At 36.0% G+C, this 13,497-nt stretch overlaps 1 protein-coding gene across 2 annotated transcripts in view; it reads left to right on the forward strand.

Annotated features, from left to right (window-relative positions):
- Positions 1 to 13,497, forward strand: part of ARHGEF12 (Rho guanine nucleotide exchange factor 12) — a 143,832-nt gene that overhangs the window by 120,223 nt on the left and 10,112 nt on the right. For both annotated transcript variants that reach the window (XM_060103029.1, XM_060103030.1), the window contains 11 exons: positions 203 to 349; positions 1,447 to 1,532; positions 4,236 to 4,361; positions 5,987 to 6,101; positions 7,727 to 7,827; positions 9,681 to 9,758; positions 10,884 to 10,959; positions 11,488 to 11,655; positions 12,510 to 12,597; positions 13,079 to 13,165; positions 13,304 to 13,383. In XM_060103029.1, coding sequence (XP_059959012.1) covers positions 203 to 349; positions 1,447 to 1,532; positions 4,236 to 4,361; positions 5,987 to 6,101; positions 7,727 to 7,827; positions 9,681 to 9,758; positions 10,884 to 10,959; positions 11,488 to 11,655; positions 12,510 to 12,597; positions 13,079 to 13,165; positions 13,304 to 13,383 — 1,152 coding nt within the window. The remainder of the gene's footprint in view (positions 1 to 202; positions 350 to 1,446; positions 1,533 to 4,235; positions 4,362 to 5,986; positions 6,102 to 7,726; positions 7,828 to 9,680; positions 9,759 to 10,883; positions 10,960 to 11,487; positions 11,656 to 12,509; positions 12,598 to 13,078; positions 13,166 to 13,303; positions 13,384 to 13,497) is intronic.

The following is a 13,497-nucleotide window of genomic DNA, read 5'->3' on the forward strand; positions in this document are numbered from 1 at the left end:
TGATGATATTTTTCATTTGCCAGTATTTATAGCTCTGTAGGAGAGTTGAATGTAATCAAGAAGTGACTTCAGAGATACTATATCCTTTCAAAACTATAAATAATTATTATATAACTCATTTGCTCCTTAATTTCAGCCAAAGCCTATGTTTGATCCCATTCTAAGTAAGGTAACATTTTATATTTCCTTTTTTTCTGCTTAGAATTGTTCTACACTGAAAGAGCTCATGTTCGAACATTGAAGGTTCTAGATCAAGTGTTCTATCAGCGAGTTTCCAGAGAAGGAATTCTGTCACCTTCAGAACTACGGAAAATTTTTTCAAACTTAGAAGATATTCTTCAACTTCACAGTAAGAGAAATTGACTCTGATCTTTGTCCCTAACATTTCCAATAGATAAAAGATTGTGAGTATGTAAAGGGACCATAACAGTAAAATCTTATAAATGTATCCATGTGTTAGCTTTCCTGAAATTATATAATTAAATGTGAGCATAACATAAAGAAATGATTGGATCTTTGAATTTCTCCCCAACCCTTTACCCCCACCCCACGCCCCCATCAGCCTTTTTTATACAAAGTGTTAACACAGGACTTCGGGCCTAAAGTCAATGTCTGAGATGAAAAACATGAATAGCTAAAATTACCCTTGGAAATTCCCTATTGATTACAATATATATGTTTTTAAAAAATATATTCTATATAATAATATATGTATAAATGTATTTTGTAAATAGTAATATACAGCATATAATCCCATGGTGGGAATATTTTCAGGAATTAAATTATTTTATTGTTTTGTTGCTTGGAATGCTTGAGTGAATACATAAAATATCTGTCTTGCTGGCTTTCCCTGGTTGTAGTTATCTTGGACTTTTGTAGACAGTGGTATCAGTTCCTCTCTTTTTAAGTCACTGTTTCTCCAGGACCCTTAGTTTTCAGTCTTTCTTTCATCAAGGATGCCATCACCACCTACCAACACCCTCCCACCAAATGGTTGCTTTTTGCTCCTTTGTGGGTGATCCTAGATCTCACCAGTGTGCACGGACACATTCAAGTATGATGATATCCATTGCCTGGGAACACACACATTTTGAGAGGAACAGTGGACGGAGTCATCTGTACCACTGAACTTTGTTTTTTACGAACATGGTTGGTTATAGATGGAGTCTTGAGGTTAAATGCGTATTTGATGCACCTATACTGTGTATAATGTGCTAGTTTCCACATTGTTTTATGCTTTGGCAACTGTTTTTCAGATAGAACTCAAAACATTTAGGTTTATAGGAATTGGGTCCAGAATTGTATTTAAGGCAATCAGAAGCAGCTATATACTACTCTGAAAATCCTTTTTTTTTTTTTTGAAAATTTAGGTTCGTGGTATTACCAGTATCTCAGCCTGAAATGAATGTATGCTTAATTTTTTTCATTGTTTTTTTCCTCCCTTAGTTGGGTTGAATGAGCAAATGAAGGCTGTTCGAAAGAGGAATGAGACATCTGTTATTGATCAGATTGGGGAAGATTTGCTGACTTGGGTAAGGAGATTTGCTATTTAATTTAAAAATTTTCATAGACACTTGATCAGATTCAAGGTTAAGTTGCTAACCTTCCCAAGTATGCAAACTCATCCATTTTGCAAAGCTAATGTAAAGATGAAAAGGGGTCCAACTGTGTATTCTTACTTATTCTTCTAATAAGTGCCCAATCAACTACATGCTCTTTTCTCATCAAATTAAAGGTACTAGTTCTTTGTGTTTAAAAGAATGTAGAGTAACATGGATATTGATAAAAAAGAATTTAACTGATGTAGAATTTTTAACTATCTTCTGTTGTCAAAATCTCAGAATGGTACTGTAAAACGTTAGACAATTGTAGATCCAGAGCTACCATCACAAAAGTAGAAAAGTGAAAATTACTTAATCTTATGTACCAGGAAAGAGTTCAGAGACTACAGTAGCTGTTTGTCAAATTGTATTTATGTTTCCAGCTGACTCTTTATCAGTATATACTCCATAATATATACTTACGTGCCGAGCACTGTTCTAGGTACTGGGGATGCAGTAGCAGTCAAAACAGATATGGCTCCTGCGCTAGTGGAGCTTATAGTCAATGGGAAAAAAAAATTAAAAAACAGTCATTAGTTATTTCAAGTGTGATTAGTGTTACAAAAAGGGGAGAATACAGGTTATTATGGGAATAGATAGCAAGGAGACCTGAACTGGAACATACAGAAAATCTTCCTAGGGGAAAGTGGGTTTGATCCAGACATTTAAAGAAAGTACTATAGTTAAGGCTGTGAATAATAGTAAAATATGTGATGTAGTTCTCAAAATTTTAACACTGGTTGAACAAGAACTGTTTAGCTATGCCGACAGATATTTACTTCAATATGCAGACTGAGGAAATGTCACAAGATTTTGGTAATTTTGCAATGATAACTTTTTGGTAATTTTACAATGATTGATAATTTTACAATGATTAAACACTAGAAAGTTGACTAAAACAATCTTGATCCTACTCCTTTCACTGATGGTGAGACCGTGACTCAAAATGTACTAATCTATTAGTAGAGCTCTTCTTAGCCATTAGCCACTTGACAGTAGAACAAGATCAGGGAATCATAATCCAGTCTCATCTTGCATTTACTGAACTTTCCAAAGCATTTTCTCCTTAGGCCCACGCTGGCATCATTGTTATTAAGGAGACTTAACATCCTTGAAAAATCCAGCTTATTCTGTGGCTACTCTGTGATGGTGGGACTCATTTTATTTCTTGATCTCTGAGTTCTGTTGCCTTGGCAGCACCCTACTCAACTTGAAACAAAATTCGTAGTATGACATAACATAGCATCAATTTTCTTGTTAAGTTTGGATTAAAAAGTTTTAAGTCGGGCTTCCCTGGTGGCGCAGTGGTTGAGAGTCCGCCTGCCGATGCAGGGGACGCGGGTTCGTGCCGTGGTCCGGGAGGATCCCACATGCTGCGGAGCGGCTGGGCCTGTGAGCCATGGCTGCTGGGCCTGTGCGTCTGGAGCCTGTGCTCCGCAACGGGAGAGGCCGCAGCAGTGAGAGGCCCGCGTACCGCAAAAAAAATAGTTTTGGAGAATATTTTTCCAGTATTGGTCCCTTGAGATCACCTTATATATACTTATGCTGCTAGTAAAACCACTGTAAAACTGCTTGAGGCTAGGGCGTTATTTTCTTTTGTAAACAGCCGCTGTTAGTAATTGCGTGACACCTGGATTGACTAACGTACCAAAAATGCTGCCAGTCTCATCTCTAAATATGTTGAGTGTTATATTTATAATAGAATAAGAATACAACATTGGAGCAACCTATTAAAATATCACTTTGTATGTGTCATAGTTGAAGAGAAAATACTCTGAATTTATCTACAAACGCCCTACAAAAGGATTTTTTACAAAATACCTTCGTGTATAAACTTTTGGAAATATGGCTTTAAATGGGAGATTTTTATGAAAAGCTTCTTTATAAACCATAAAGCAATTACTACAAATATAAAGGTTTTTAAAAATCATTTATTTGACCTGTACTTATAAGAATACCTATTATGAGTGAAGCACTTGTTAGGTGTCTTATAAGAAACCTTAAAATCATGGCATATACAAACTTAAATTTACAAATGAAAAATATCAGTAAAAAGTATAATTTTTAGTAAAAGAAGGTCATAGGCTCATGAATCTTCCCCAAGAGAAATTCAAGGGATGGATCCCTACCTTCTACATAGGTGAAGCAGCAGTGATTTAATTTTGTTGTGACCCAGAAAAGTTATGACCTGCCCCAGATTTCACAGTAAGAAAGTAAGCTAGAATCCCAAGGATTCTCTTCCTAGAGCAGTAAGACAGTAATTTTTGTGAAGGTGTCACATTCTAAGAAAATCAAATTTAATCCCAGTCTTTAAGCATTTTGTCTCATATTCCCCAAGTGTCAACGTTTCTATCTGATTTAGAAGTGGAATAGACTGAAAAAGTAGTAAGTTATGGTAGGCTGCAAGCTAGAAAATATTGGACTATGATCAGAAAAGGTCTGGATATGTCAGGGTCAGACCCTTTTTAATGGAGAATCACTGATAATCCACATAAAATGTGTAGATTTCTGTTTCTTGTCACTTGAGGATACTTATTGGAATACTGGAAGGAATGTGGCTGTCTGTCATTTTGCCTGGCCTTATATAAGCTCAGTATCCCATTCTCTATTGTGTTCTTTGCGTTCTTGGCACAGTTCAGTGGACCCGGTGAGGAAAAGTTGAAACATGCTGCTGCTACCTTTTGCAGTAACCAACCCTTTGCCCTGGAAATGATCAAGTCTCGTCAGAAAAAGGATTCTCGATTCCAGACTTTTGTGCAAGTGAGTTGAGTGTGTCATGTAAGAAAAAAGAAATGCAATTTTTTATCAACTATGGAACAAACTAGGGGAATCCTAAGACTAAATTTTTTACAAGGATGATATCTATGTTTACGTTTTTAAAGCCATACATTTTCTCTTAAATTACTGGAGGATATAAAGATGATATTGGAATGGTGAATAATAAAGAATATATGGCAGGATTACAATACTTGACATAGAAGTCCACATTGCCATGGCGATACTGTCAGGAAATGGCCCATGTACACTGTTAAAATAATACCGTCAAAACATCAGAATGGCCTTATATCAAGCCCAGGGACGAGCATAACAAGCAGTCATGCTTACTAGGGTATATATTGGTGTAGACCAAGGGTCAGTAAACTGTAGCCCACCAGCCATATCCAGCCTCTTCCCTGGTTTTGTAAATAAAGTTTACAAAGCTGTATTTACACAGTTTATATTTTATTGCTGTATAACAAATTACCACAAATGTAGCAACTTAATGCAAATGTATTATGTCACAGCTTTTATAGTTTAGGAGTACAGATATAGTTTATCTGTGTCCTTTCTTCATGCTTTCACCAGGCTGAAATCAAGGTATCACCTGCAACTGCAGTTCTCATCTGCCACTCTTCTAAGCTTACACGGGTTGTCAGCAGAATTCATTTCCTTGTAACTATAACCGGGAGCCCTGTCTTCTTGCTGTTGTTGACTAGGAACTGCTCTCAGCTCCTAGCGAATGCCCAAATCTCTTTGCTACGTGGCCCTTGTAGGCAGTTTACAAGATGGATGTGTCCTTTTCTTCCAGGCCAGTAGGAATGCGTCTCTCTGACAGAGCTTTCTTTTAAAGGCTCCTCTGCTTAAGTCAGACTCACCTAGGACAGTCTCCTTTTTGATTGACTCAGCGTTAACTGATAGTCACCTAATCACGGGAGTGATACCCCATCAGATTCATAGGTTCTGTCCACACTCAAGGCTGGGGGAGGATTATATGGTGTGTACGCCAGAAAGTGAGAATCTTGGAGGCCATCTTAGAACTCTTCGCTACACATAGCCAAGTTCATTCCTTTATGTATTGTCTGTGGCTGCTTTGTGTTAAAACAGCAGCGTGGAATAGTTGTGACAGAGACGGATGGCATGCAGAGCCTAAAATATTCACTATCTGGCACTTTACTGAAAAGTTTACAGAACCCTATTACAGTTGAGCTGATATATCGAGACTGGTGATCTGTTGTGCCTACTTGGAGTGGCAGATAACAAATTAACGGACCAGCTTTTGGTAGGAATGCCAGTCGTTGAAAAATGTAACTAGATTTTTTTTAATATGTGAAGATAAAACTTTTTTCACAAGAAAGAAATTCTTAGAGTTGATTATGGATGCTCTCAGTCTTTGCTTGAATAGATAGCACAGAAGCCATAGGCTGAGTGATACAGGCAACGTTATGTGATTAAAGGAGAAAGCAGAAGTGTAGCGTGGCGGTGGTATGTCGTGGCAGGTTTTAAGTCTTGATTTAATAACCAGAACTGTGTTGCTGTAGACAGTTACATGATGAATATGTGGTATGTGTTAGGTAATCATAGTCCTAACAAGAATTACAAATTCACTTATTTGACTTTAATTTTAGGATGCTGAGAGTAATCCACTGTGTCGTCGTCTGCAGCTGAAAGATATCATTCCCACCCAAATGCAGAGGCTTACCAAGTACCCTCTTCTATTGGATAATATTGCCAAATACACAGGTACAGCATTCTCACTGAAATTGAAGAGCTTAGGAACAACAACAACAAAAACACATACTCTGCTGAATAATCTCTCACAGCATCCTGGTGTCTGGACATTGAATTTCCAAATAGTACAGCCAGATGTTCTAACAAGATTCAATCCAGTCTTCTTTGGGCAATTTGATTTAATGTACTCCGTTAATAGCTCTAGCACAGGGTTTAGCAAACTCTGGATCACGGGTTAAATCTGGCTCACCATGTATTTTTGTAAATAAAGTTTTATTGGAACATAGTCATACTCACTTGTTGAAATGTTGTCTCTGACTACTTTTGTAATACAGCAGCAGAGCTGAGTAGTTGTGACAAAGACCATATGGCCTATAAAGTGTACAAAAATTGTTTACCAATACTTCCTCTAGCATATATCATATTTGCTTTGAAGAAGGCTTATACTGGGTTGCAGAGATGTTTTGTATCTACATATATACTTTCATTAAGTCCAACCAGTGCATATCATTCCAACTCTCCTGTTTTGAAACGTGAAGTGAATCTGCGATTCTCAATTGAGCTTTAGGCTCTTATACTTAGTTCTCATTAATAATTCTATGCAATCAAATGCCTGTTTCTTATGCCTGGGAATTTGAAAATACTCATACACATTACCTTTTATACTTTAATATATTTATTCAATATAGTTGGACTATTGTTTGGAGGATAGTAATTTTGAATATTCTGATTTTGGTATTCTTTACCAAAATAGAACCTCAACATAATCTCAACACATTTTGGTGAAGTTCATCTTCTTTTAATGATACAAATGTTGTAAACTACTTTCTTTCTTTAATATAATACCAAATTCAAAGAAACATATTTTGAAGTTTTTTTGAATTGTTTATCATTCAAAATATATTGTTTAATGGGTCCACTGTCCATAATCATGTAGGCTGTGCACTTTGATAGGGGGAAAGGGGTCCCATTTATATAGCTTACAATGTGAATGAAACCCACTCCTTTGGGTGGGCCTGATACTTGATATAAAGCATCTCTTCTTGGATTTGGTTTCTTTTTAAAGGTTAGTATTGATGCTTAAAGTACTATGATAAGAAGTCTTACCTGTCCAAAAACTACCTGAATTGAGATTCTGCTGTAGGATTTTAGCCTGGTATAAAAACATTCAAGGTCTTGGACTTCCCTGGTGGCGCAGTAGTTAAGAATCCACCTGCCAATGCAGGGGACACAGGTTCGATCCCTGGTCCGGGAAGATCCCATGTGCCACGGAGCAGCTATGCCCGTGTGCCACAACCACTGAGCCTGCGCTCTAGAGCCTGTGAGCCACAACTACTGAGCCCACGTGCCACAACTACTGAAGCCCGTGCACCTAGGGCCTGTGCTCCGCAACAAGAGAAACCACCGCGATGAGAAGCCCACACGCTGCAACTAAAGAAAGCCCGTGCACAGCAACGAAGACCCAATGCAGCCAAAAATAAAAAATAAATAAAAATAAAAGTTAAATAAATAAAATATTCAAGGTCTTACTATGCTTTTATAACTGTTGAAATAAAGTGGTATCTCATTTATGTATATACTTACATTCTTTTCTTATTTCCTCCATTTTTCATTTTGGATTTCTTTGCCGTATTTAGAATGGCCAACAGAAAGGGAGAAGGTGAAGAGAGCTGCAGATCACTGTCGTCAGATCTTAAATTATGTAAATCAGGCTGTTAAGGAGGCAGAAAACAAGCAGGTAAGAAGGAAAAAGCAAGAAGACAGGATGACAGTGAGAATAAGAATATTAAATTAGTGTTACCTGGAATCTGTTATTACATAATTGAAGGGCGGGATATTTGTTAACTATTCATGTAATAGGTGGGTCCAGATCAATTTGGGATAGAACATCAGAGTTGTGTTTGGCTTTTTTGAGTATCTCTAGCTGTTTGTTTGCTTATTCATTCACTCTGTTGGTGAGGCTGTAGAAAAACGGGAACTTCCAAATGTATTGTTCGGAGTGTAAAATGATAAAAACCCCAGAGGACAACTTGGCAATTTATACTTAAATTAAAAATGTACGTATTCACACATCCATTCTTTGATCCAGCAGTTCTCTTCCTGGTGATTTACCCAAGAGAAATGAAGATACGTGCCCATAGACTTGTACAGGAATGTTTATAGCATAAACCAAATGTAAATATAGTCATAAATTAAAGTAATACTAGCAGTAATGGATGACTCTCACAAACATTATACTGAGTGAAAGAAACCAGACACAAAAGAGTACATATATGTAATTCTATTTATGTGAATTTCTAAGGCTAAACTAATTCATGGTGGAAAAAATCAGAAAAATGGTTGTCACTGGGGATCTGGGGACAGAGATTAGCTAGGAAGAAGTATGAGGGAGCCTTCTGAGGTGATCGATGGTCATATTTCATATCTTGATAGGAGCTTGATTACACAGGCATATGCATTGGTAAAAACTGGTGGAAAGGTATACTTAAAATGTGTACATTTCACTGTATGTAAATTTTAATTTAAAAAAAGAACTGTCAATAAATATTGAACTCTTATTAATGATATGCATGCTAAAATGTTTAGAGATAAAGTGTCTTATATTTGTAACTTATTTTGAGACACGTCCAAAGTATAAGTTGGATTGATGGATAGATAGAGGGATGAATAGATGGATAGGTATATGATAAAACAAATATAGCAAATGTTAGTTGTGGAATGTAGATGGTGGGTATATGGGTGTTTACACATTCAGACTTTTCTGTATATTTGGAAATTTTTATAATCTTGCGGAAAAATATACCCTTTAGTCTAACAGTTGTTTCTCTAGAAATTTATTCTAATATACATGTCCATCGGTAAGGTGTAGTTAAAGAAACTATAGTTCATTCACAGAGTTGAATACCACGCAGCCACTGGAAAAATAGACTACTCTCTCTCTATGTGCTAATGTGGAACAGTCTCCAAGATATATTGATGACTGATACACACACACAGGGAGAGAGAGAGAGAAATGTGTATATGAATATATTGCATTACCTTTTGAATGAGTAATACACATATGAATGTATTATGTTACCATATATTTCTTTTTAAAAAGCTATATCTACATGCAACAGAGCCAAGCGTGCTTACATCCATATGTATTCCTTTTTCTTAGAGTTTTTCTCATAGGCTACCCAAGAAATGGGTATTAGAGGTTTCTTCTTTAGGGAAAATTGGGGCTGGGAAGGCGAGAGGACAGGGTTAGAGGGAGACTTACTGTTTATTGTGTGCCTTCTATTACCTTCTGAATTTTGTACCATGTACATTATTTACATATTTAGAAAGTAAATATATGCTAGTTAGCAGCCAGAGAGTTTGAAAAGAAGATTGGAAAAGAACAGCTAACGAGGTAGGAGGAAAGTTAGGAGAGGGTAATATCACCAAAGCCAAAAGAAGGGAGTGTTTTAAGGAAGAGTGAGTTGTCGGTTGTGTCTGATATTGCAGAGAGTTCAGCAGAATGCAGGTACAGTGTCCATTTGATTTAGGAACAGGGAGGTCATTGATATCCAAAGCAGTAACCTTAGCTGTGTCCTGTCTCATTTTCAGCGCTTAGAAGATTATCAGCGTCGCCTTGATACCTCCAATCTGAAGTTGTCAGAGTACCCAAATGTTGAAGAGCTCAGGGTAAGGGATGGTCTAATCATAATTTAAAACATAAAATTTGCTAAAGACTTGGCAGGTAATTAACATTTTAGTGGGAACATACATCGCCTGAAGGAGTTCTTGCATCATGGATTGTCTGTATTTATGGTTCTTTTCTTCCTTTTAAATGTCTTGGTCTGTGTGAGGATTGCTTTAGTCTTTCAGTAGGGGAATATTTTATGTGAAACTAACTTTTTGTGACAAGGATTTGTAGGAGACTAAGGAACATTACTTATTATTAAAATTAATTTTATTGTGTTCTGTAGTTTGAATAAGAGTAAGCCTGTTTGTTTAGTGTGGGAACTTTCCAGATTTTTGAGAAAAGGAAGATAATTATTTTTCTATGAAGCTCTTCAAAAGCATAAAAGTTGAAACCATTACAGGAATGATAGAAAAATATTTATTAATTGCCCCTTCTAGTACATGGAGCTTTTGTATTGAGTAACTTAGGATTTTAAGTCTTTCTTATACTATTTCACTGGTTGCTCTGGCAGATTTATTTGGTGGCTGTTAAAATAGACTTTTATTTATTTATTTTTAGAACTTATCAAAAAGCATGCTAATATGCTGAGCCACTTAACTTCCAGAGAATGAGATTTTTCTAGAGCTACTTATGCTAAAAGATGATTCTCTTATTAAGTTATTAATATTTAGAGCAAGCCTCAGTACTACCTGGACTTCTGTGAAATGCTATTCCTTAGAACTTTTTTTGGAATGAGAGCCTAGATCAGAGGCTTCTTATAGATAAGCTATACATCATCCTCATCTAGTTAGTTATTCATAGAAAAAATAAGGAAGGGGTTGAGAATCTAGTAGCTGAATATTTGCAGCTTCATTTTCATTAGCTATTACCATCTGTTTAGAGTGAAATTTGGAAGACAGTACTCCTGAATGTTTTTCTACAAGATGCTTTTTCCTCTCTAGAAAATTTTACGCAGCTTACTTTAACCTGATATTTATTCCATTTTCAGTAGTTGACGGATATCAGTAATAGTGAATGTAAATGGTATCTTTTATAGTAAGAATTTCTGGAAAGGAGACTAAATGGAATATCATCTCACTAAGTGCTTGGAAATAATTTGTGTGTAATTCTCTTTATTTTGGCAGAATTTGGATTTAACAAAAAGGAAGATGATTCATGAAGGGCCATTGGTTTGGAAGGTGAATAGAGATAAAACTATAGGTAGGTATACTGTCTGTTGGTTTGGGGGAGAGTGGAGAAAGGAAAAGAATAGGAAGTTTTCCTTATGCCAAAGAGAAGAGATAGCCGTTCACATTTTTCAGTGACAGCAGTTAGCAATGGTACTTTGTGTTATTACTCATTTACAGAAGATCTGCTTATGTTATTTTGTTATATGTGAAGCATGCTAAATACTCATTTAGGGATGAAGCAGAAAATTTTGTCATGATTCAGTCCTGTCTCCATCCTTGTATTCTAATGAGTCTCAGCTTCCTTTAAACCACTGTATCTCAAACTATCTGTGGTGAAGAACCAGTGTTTTTTATCTCTTGTCAGTCACAAACTGACACTTTGGTGTAATACATTAAAAATGATTTATTAAAAAATGAAATAAAAAAATACAATAGCAAGTACATTTTTAAATTTTACTAGATTTAACAGAAATCAGTTTTTGATGTCAAATTGTCATAAAGTTTATAAAACACATCTCAATTTCTGTACTAATCACCTCTCCTACATTTTTATTTCTAGATCTGTACACTTTGCTGCTGGAAGATATTCTTGTATTGTTACAAAAGCAGGATGATAGACTGGTGTTAAGGTGTCATAGTAAGATTCTGGCATCTACAGGTGATAGCAAACACACATTTAGCCCTGTCATCAAGTTGAATACAGTGTTGGTTCGACAAGTGGCCACAGGCAAGTATGTCTGCTGAATGACGCTAACCTCCAGGTTCATCGTAACGTTGCATAAGATACTCAGTGTCGTTGAAGTAGCACAACTGGCGTAGAGTTTTGTTCCTTTTATATTCTTATACAGATTAAATGAAATTTATTTACTGCTTAGAACGTGAATACCCCAAAATTATTCAGGATGCTTAGATTCTCTGAATAATTTTCTGCATTTGAAAATTTTCTGCATATTACTTTTGTCTTTATGTCACGTTCAAATCATTGATGACACTCGTGAAGACAGTAAATTGGAGGTAATCCCATTGAAAAGGTTTCATTTTTTGATATCGTGGGGAAAAGGCAAAAACTGAAGAAGTAGGTATGGTTTAGGTTTTTAAAAATCAGTTTCAGTTAGGAAGTTACATATTAACTGTACTAATAAGGAGATCCCTTTTAAAACTTGTTAGTTCCATAGTGGTAAGATAAATGTATGACCTCTTTTCTCCAACACCCACTGAATGTTACTAACCGTTTAGCAAAAGGGCAATTCAGAATAAATGCAAAAAGAGCAATAGCGTTTGTAGTTCAGTCATTTAGATACATTGACACTTTCTTGTTTTTAATAAATTACTGTGGAATTAGTGCTAGCTTTTATAATCTTTGTTTTATTAAAGTATATTATATATAGTATAACATACAGTGATGTGCACAAATTTTAAGTTATAGTTTGATGAGTTTTACAAAGTGAATGTGTGTTTACAAAGTGATCAGGTGTAACCTTTACCTAGATTAAGATGCAGAATAATACCAGGACCCTAGAAACATCTTTCCCAGCCTCTGTGAGTCATATTGTTAGAGTAATTTTTGTCTTGTTTCCCCAGATAACAAAGCTTTATTCGTCATCTCCATGTCTGACAATGGAGCCCAAATTTATGAACTGGTGGCACAGACAGTTTCTGAAAAGACTGTGTATGTACTGGATATAGCTACCTTGCTCTAATATGTTTTATTATCCTGAATATAATATTCCACAATTTAACTGCTTTTGTAAAAGAACTTTGAAAACCAAAAACTATGTGGAAACAAGTACTTTCTCTATATTCTTTGAGAGGTGTTCTTCTAAGAATTTGTTCCTTTTTAGATGGATCTCTCTTATTTTGGTTCTATCCTATTGAAAGTATCTTTCCTAAAGAAAAAATTCTCAGCAGTGTCGTGAAGTTTTTTTCATGGGTAGTGTATCCATAATGTTGTTAGGTTTTATAATCTCTACTTATTAGTATGTCACCAAAATAAAGATATTCTCTGGCAGAAATAGTGTTTTTTGACTGTTGGCTTGGTTTGGCTTCTGGTATGGTTTGTTAGTTTTTATTTTTGCTTTCTGAGTGTATTTAAAGTGTGTTTCTTTTTCCTTTCCCTCCTGTGTTTTGTATTCTTTTCAAACTTCCTGCAGCTGGCAGGACCTAATCTGTCGGATGGCTGCATCAGTGAAGGAGCAGTCCACAAAGCCAATTCCACTACCACAGTCACCACCTTGCGAGTGAGTGTGCCTTTGCTTCCGAGTAGGAACGACTTTGTGGTTTTGGTCAGAGAAAGAATGGATAATTCTTAACATTTTGTTGCACTGATGTTTAGGCACCTCATGAAGCTGAAAGATTTTTTTTTTTTCCTTCCATAGAGGAGACAATGATGAAGAAGAATCTCCAAAGTTAAAAGTGGAACATCATGGCATTTCAGTCACTGGTCTGCAGAGTCCAGGTAAACTGATCCGTTAAGTTAACCTGGAAGAATGGAGTCTACATATGACTCAATAAAATGTGAAGAAACGTTAACTCTTTTGGTTTATGCAGGATCTGGCATCAGCTATTCACT

This window comes from Mesoplodon densirostris, chromosome 7 (genome assembly GCF_025265405.1).
Source record: "Mesoplodon densirostris isolate mMesDen1 chromosome 7, mMesDen1 primary haplotype, whole genome shotgun sequence".
Taxonomy (NCBI): Eukaryota; Metazoa; Chordata; class Mammalia; order Artiodactyla; family Ziphiidae; genus Mesoplodon; species Mesoplodon densirostris.